This window comes from Dasypus novemcinctus, chromosome 16 (genome assembly GCF_030445035.2).
Source record: "Dasypus novemcinctus isolate mDasNov1 chromosome 16, mDasNov1.1.hap2, whole genome shotgun sequence".
Classification (NCBI taxonomy): Eukaryota; Metazoa; Chordata; class Mammalia; order Cingulata; family Dasypodidae; genus Dasypus; species Dasypus novemcinctus.
The window spans coordinates 9,323,880-9,329,090 of record NC_080688.1 but is presented as its reverse complement, the minus strand read 5'-3'; the positions used below and the strand labels follow the sequence as shown (position 1 = coordinate 9,329,090).

General features: G+C 36.0%; 1 protein-coding gene across 1 annotated transcript; it reads left to right on the top strand.

Annotated features, from left to right (window-relative positions):
* Nucleotides 1-1,995: 1,995 nt before the first annotated feature.
* On the top strand, nt 1,996-2,928 carry LOC101422026 (olfactory receptor 2M3-like). The gene has a single exon (XM_004482378.1). It carries the CDS (start codon nt 1,996-1,998, stop codon nt 2,926-2,928), a length of 933 nt encoding a protein of 310 aa, XP_004482435.1.
* Nucleotides 2,929-5,211: the final 2,283 nt, after the last annotated feature.

Sequence of the window (5,211 nt, the reverse complement as noted above, 5' to 3'; positions counted from 1 at the left end):
ACATTTTGTTTTAAATCTGAATCTGATCAAAATAGTAGTAGAACTTCAGTAATTTACACTGAACCACATGGAAATCTTCCTTTTCCAAAGTCTACAGTCAAACCATAAGCTACACTTCTTGCAAAACTACACATGCATGGAGAGTAAGCCACTGCAAAGCGAAATAAGGAAACTTACACCTAGTGACTTAGACAAGAGGCAGGAAACACAGAATTTAAAAATACATTACCAATTCTGTTTGTTGGCTATTTTGAATCATGAGCATTTTGGTAAAATGTGTGTTTTAGTCCCTGTTTTCATTTATTTGGGGTAAATAACAGTGGTATTTTCAGGTCATATGTTCATTCTATGATTAACTTTTTCAGGAATTGCCAATGTGTTTTCATTGTGGCTACATCATTTCACATTGGCACAAATGATGTAGAAGTGTTCCAATTTCCCCACACACTCACCAACACTTTCTATTTATCAAACAGTAAACTTCCTAATGTGTGTGAATACGTACCTTCTTGCAGTTTTTATTGCATTTCCCTAGTAACTGATAATGTTCAGCAGTTTTCATGTACTCATTGATCATTTTAAACAAAGTGTGGAGTGTGGTGTAACTCACAATGGTATAATGTTCAGTCATAAATAGAATAGATTTCTAATATATGCTACAACATAGATTAACCTTGAAAACAATATGCTAATTGAAAGTAGCCAGACACAAAAGGACAAATGTTATGAAATATCTAGAGTAAACAAATTTTCAGAAACAGAAATTATAATAGAAATTTCATAGATTGGGCACAATTGAATGGGAACTATTGTTTAATGGGTAGAAAGAGAGTTTCAGTTTTGAATCATGGAAGTGTTTTGGTAATAGATGGCAGTGAAAATAGCAAAATATTGTACATAGAATTAGTGCAAATAAATTCTAAACTTAAAGATGATAAAATAGAACATTCTATGCTATCTATCTATATATATACACACACAACACTACTATGGAAAATTTAAAAATATATTACCAACTAAGTAAAGACATGCTCTTAAAGAATTTTCCTACTGGAAATGAAATATTCATTTTAAATGATTTAGAAAAGTTGAGAGATTAAGGATATTGTCTTTTCCCTCCAATGATATTTCTTTACTTAAAAATATTCTTATATTTTATATAAAAAATACAACAATGTTACCTGTATTCCAGGCAATGTTATAAATAATTGGTAAACATCACATGAATTAATGTTCATAACACTGTTTAATTTAGGGATTTTAAATATTCACGTCTACAGATGTGGAAAATATGACCTTCTGAAGTTAATAACTTGTACAATTTCACACAGTTAAAGCTAAGATATCCTGGGGCAATTTCCAGAAATTTATAATATTCCATGGGCACACCTCAGTTTCAGGCATAGTATAAGGGCATATTGTTGAGGAACTACTGTTCATTACAACTCACCATTATTAGAAGTAAACATCCCTTAATAGACATCTCACAGTTGTTTTATCAATTCCATCTGTTTTCTTGGTTTTTGACCAATCATTTATATAATATTATCATTACCACTAATAATTATTTCCCTCTTTACTTTGACAAATGGAATTTTTATTAATGTTACAAATATATTGAGTTAAGTGGAATGATATAGTGGACAGATGTCATTAATGTACCAGCAATTCATGACTCTTTATATGTCTCATAGAGTAATTGTGAAGGGATGATCCACACAACCTGTTTCAGTAAACTTGTTACTCATGTGAGATTATATAGCTTTTGAGGTTAATTCCCCCATTGAAATCTACACTGAAAAATTACATAGAGGTAAAATAAGCATTATTATTCCTATTCTAGAAATGAGGAAATCCATGCCCGAAGAACCAATTTTCCCATGCTTAGAAAATTTGTAGGTGTTGTGAGTGATCTAGGCAGAAAATCCTTGATCTTTCCATAACTCAATCCTGGACAGTGCTTACATGTTCTTTTCCACAGTAAACCTATCCAACATGATATGGGAGAATCAGAACATCAGCTCTGGCTTCATCCTGCTGGGAATCTTCAATCACAGCCCCATCCACACCTTTCTCTTCTCTCTGGTCCTGGGCATCTTCACAGTGGCCTTCGTGGGAAATAATGTCATGGTTCTTCTCATCTACCTGGACATCCAACTCCACACACCTATGTACTTCCTCCTCAGCCAATTATCCCTCATGGACCTCATGCTCATTTGCACCACAGTACCCAAGATGGCCTTCAACTACTTGTCTGGTAAGAAGTCCATTTCTGTGGAAGGTTGTGGAACCCAGATATTCCTCTACGTGTCGCTGCTTGGAGCTGAATGTTTTCTGTTGGCTGTCATGGCTTATGACCGCTTTGTTGCCATTTGCCACCCATTAAGATACCCAATTCTCATGAGCCATAAGATCTGTGGAATCATGGCTGTTTCTTCCTGGATTCTTGGCTCTCTTGATGGTATAATTGAAGTTGCAGTGGCATTGTCCTTCACATATTGTGGATCCCGGGTAATACAACACTTCTTCTGTGATGTCCCTGCCCTTCTCCCTCTCTCATGCACTAACACGTGGACATTTGAAATAATGATATTTATCTGCTGTGTGATTATGCTTCTCTTCCCTGTAACAGTTATTATTGCTTCCTATGTTCGGGTTATCCAAGCCGTCATTCTCATGGGATCTGGGGAGGGTCGCCGTAAGGCTTTTGCCACCTGTTCTTCTCACCTTATGGTAGTGGGGATGTACTATGGAGCAGCCATGTTTATATTCATGCGACCCACTTCTCATCGTTCCCCATCCCAGGACAAGATGGTGTCTGTCTTCTACACCATCCTCACACCCATGCTTAATCCGCTTATCTACAGTCTCCGCAACAAAGAAGTGGCCAGAGCATTCATGAAGGTCTTAGGGAAGGGCAAGTTTTGAGATTAAATTGTCTAGTTATCTATATGCTTTTTTTCCCCACATTCTTTGCTTTATGCCTAAATTTATGTGTGCATCAATACAATGCAGCACCTAGTATTTATGCATTTTTGTACTAAAAAACTTATAGACAAGGAAAGAAGATTTAGCAGTTGAAAAAACTCTTTGTTTAGTTTTTTCATAAAATTGCTATTTTCCTTTGCTTATAAGCTATATTAGGTCTACAAGAAAATAGTTTTTTGAAAATGCATGCAAAACTGCACTGTGGTCATTACAATATTGTTAACAAATGAATAGTATTTAACCATCATAATAACCCAGAGTTTGATTGTACTGATTAAATGAACTGTGTCTTTTAAGACATTCTAGATTTAATCTTGGTCAAACAAGAATTCTATGGAGTTCAATGTACTACTGTGAAAATTTATGTATTTATCTCTGTTAAAATGAATAAACTAATCTTCTACAAATATGAAATTTGCTTAAAAGATCATGGCAATGCATGTAACTTAACCTTATAAGTAAAAGAAATTACCCATATATTGAACCATAGGAAAATTAAGCCTTTATTTTTTTAAATCAATTTCATTGGTACATATTAGTAAAATATAAATCCATAAAAAGTACAATTAATGGTATATTATAAGGAAGAAGATTTGGCTCAACTGATAAAGCATATGCCTACCAAATAGGAGGCCCAGCGTTCAAACCCAGAGCCTCCTGACCCATGTGGTGAGCTGGCCCATGTGCAGTGCTGATACGTGCAAACAATGTTGTCCCACACAGGGATGTCCCCCAAGTAGGGGTATGCATGCTGCAAGGAGAGCCACCCCACGCAAAAAGCACAGCCTGCCCAGGAGTGGCACTGCACACAGAGAGAGCTGATGCAGCAAGATGACACAACAAAAAGAGGCACAGATTCCTGGTGCCACTGACAAGAATGTGAGTGGACACAGAAGAAAATACGGAGAATGGACACAGAGAGCAGACAATGGGGGGGGGGGAGAAGATAAATAAAAATAAATCTTAAAAAATGGTATATTGTATAATCATATCATTGTGGATTCATCACTTCAATCATTTTTAGAGCATTTTAATTATTCCGCTAATAATAATATTAAAAAACAAAAACTAACCAAGCAAACAAAACTCATCACCACTCACTCTTTCTATGCTTCCATTCCCATACATAGCTGCTATTCTGTTTCCTTATTTATAGTTCATTTGTATTTATATTTTTGAAAACAGTCATATATATAATATCATCCATATTCATATTTTACATGAGTTTTCACTAAATTATACAATCCCATTTTATATTTTTTATCTTCCCTTCTGGTAATATAAAAGTCCTTAGACTTTAACTTTCAACCATTATCATAGCATATAATAGCTCTGTTGGTTACAAACACCATGATGTACTCTCACCATTTCCCTTCATTTCCAAAGATTTCCAACTTTTTAACCATTTCTCTACACATTAAACCTCAGCATTCCATTATCTATCCTATTTTCTGGTGACCTATATTCTAATTGTTAATTTCATGAGTTTATATTTAGTTAATAATAGGGAAATCATGCAGTATGTGTCCTTTAATATCTGGGTTTGCTTCACGCAATATAATGTCCTCCAGGTTCATTTCTTCTCACAGCTGCATAATATTTCATTGTGTGTATATTCCACAATTTGTTTATCTTTTCATCAGTTGATGAACACCTTGGTTGTTTTTCAACTTCAACAATCATGAATAAAACTCATATTAATATCTGTGTGCAGATGTCTATTTCTTTTTTTTTCTTTTTTTTTAAATTATTTATTTATTTATTTTTTAAATTACATTAAAAAAAAAATATGAGGTCCCATTCAACCCCACCGCCCCTGCCCCCCACTCCCCCCACAGCAACACTCTCTCCCATCATCATGACACATCCATTGCACTTGGTAAGTTCATCTCTGAGCATCACTGCACCCCATAGTCAATAGTCCACATCATAGCCCAGACTCTCTCACGTTCCATCCAGTGGGCCCTGGGGGGATCTACAGTGTCCCGTAATTGTCCGTGAAGCACTATCCAGGACAACTCCACGTCCCAAAAACGCCTCCACATCTCATCTCTTCCTCCCCTTCCCCACACCCAGCAGCCCCCATGGCTACCGTTCCCACACCCATTCCACATTTTCTCTGTGGACATTGGATTGGTTGTGTCCATTGCACACCTATGTCAAGTGAGGGCTTAGATTCCACTTGGGTACTGGATGCACTCCTCCCGCTTCTAGTTGTAGACA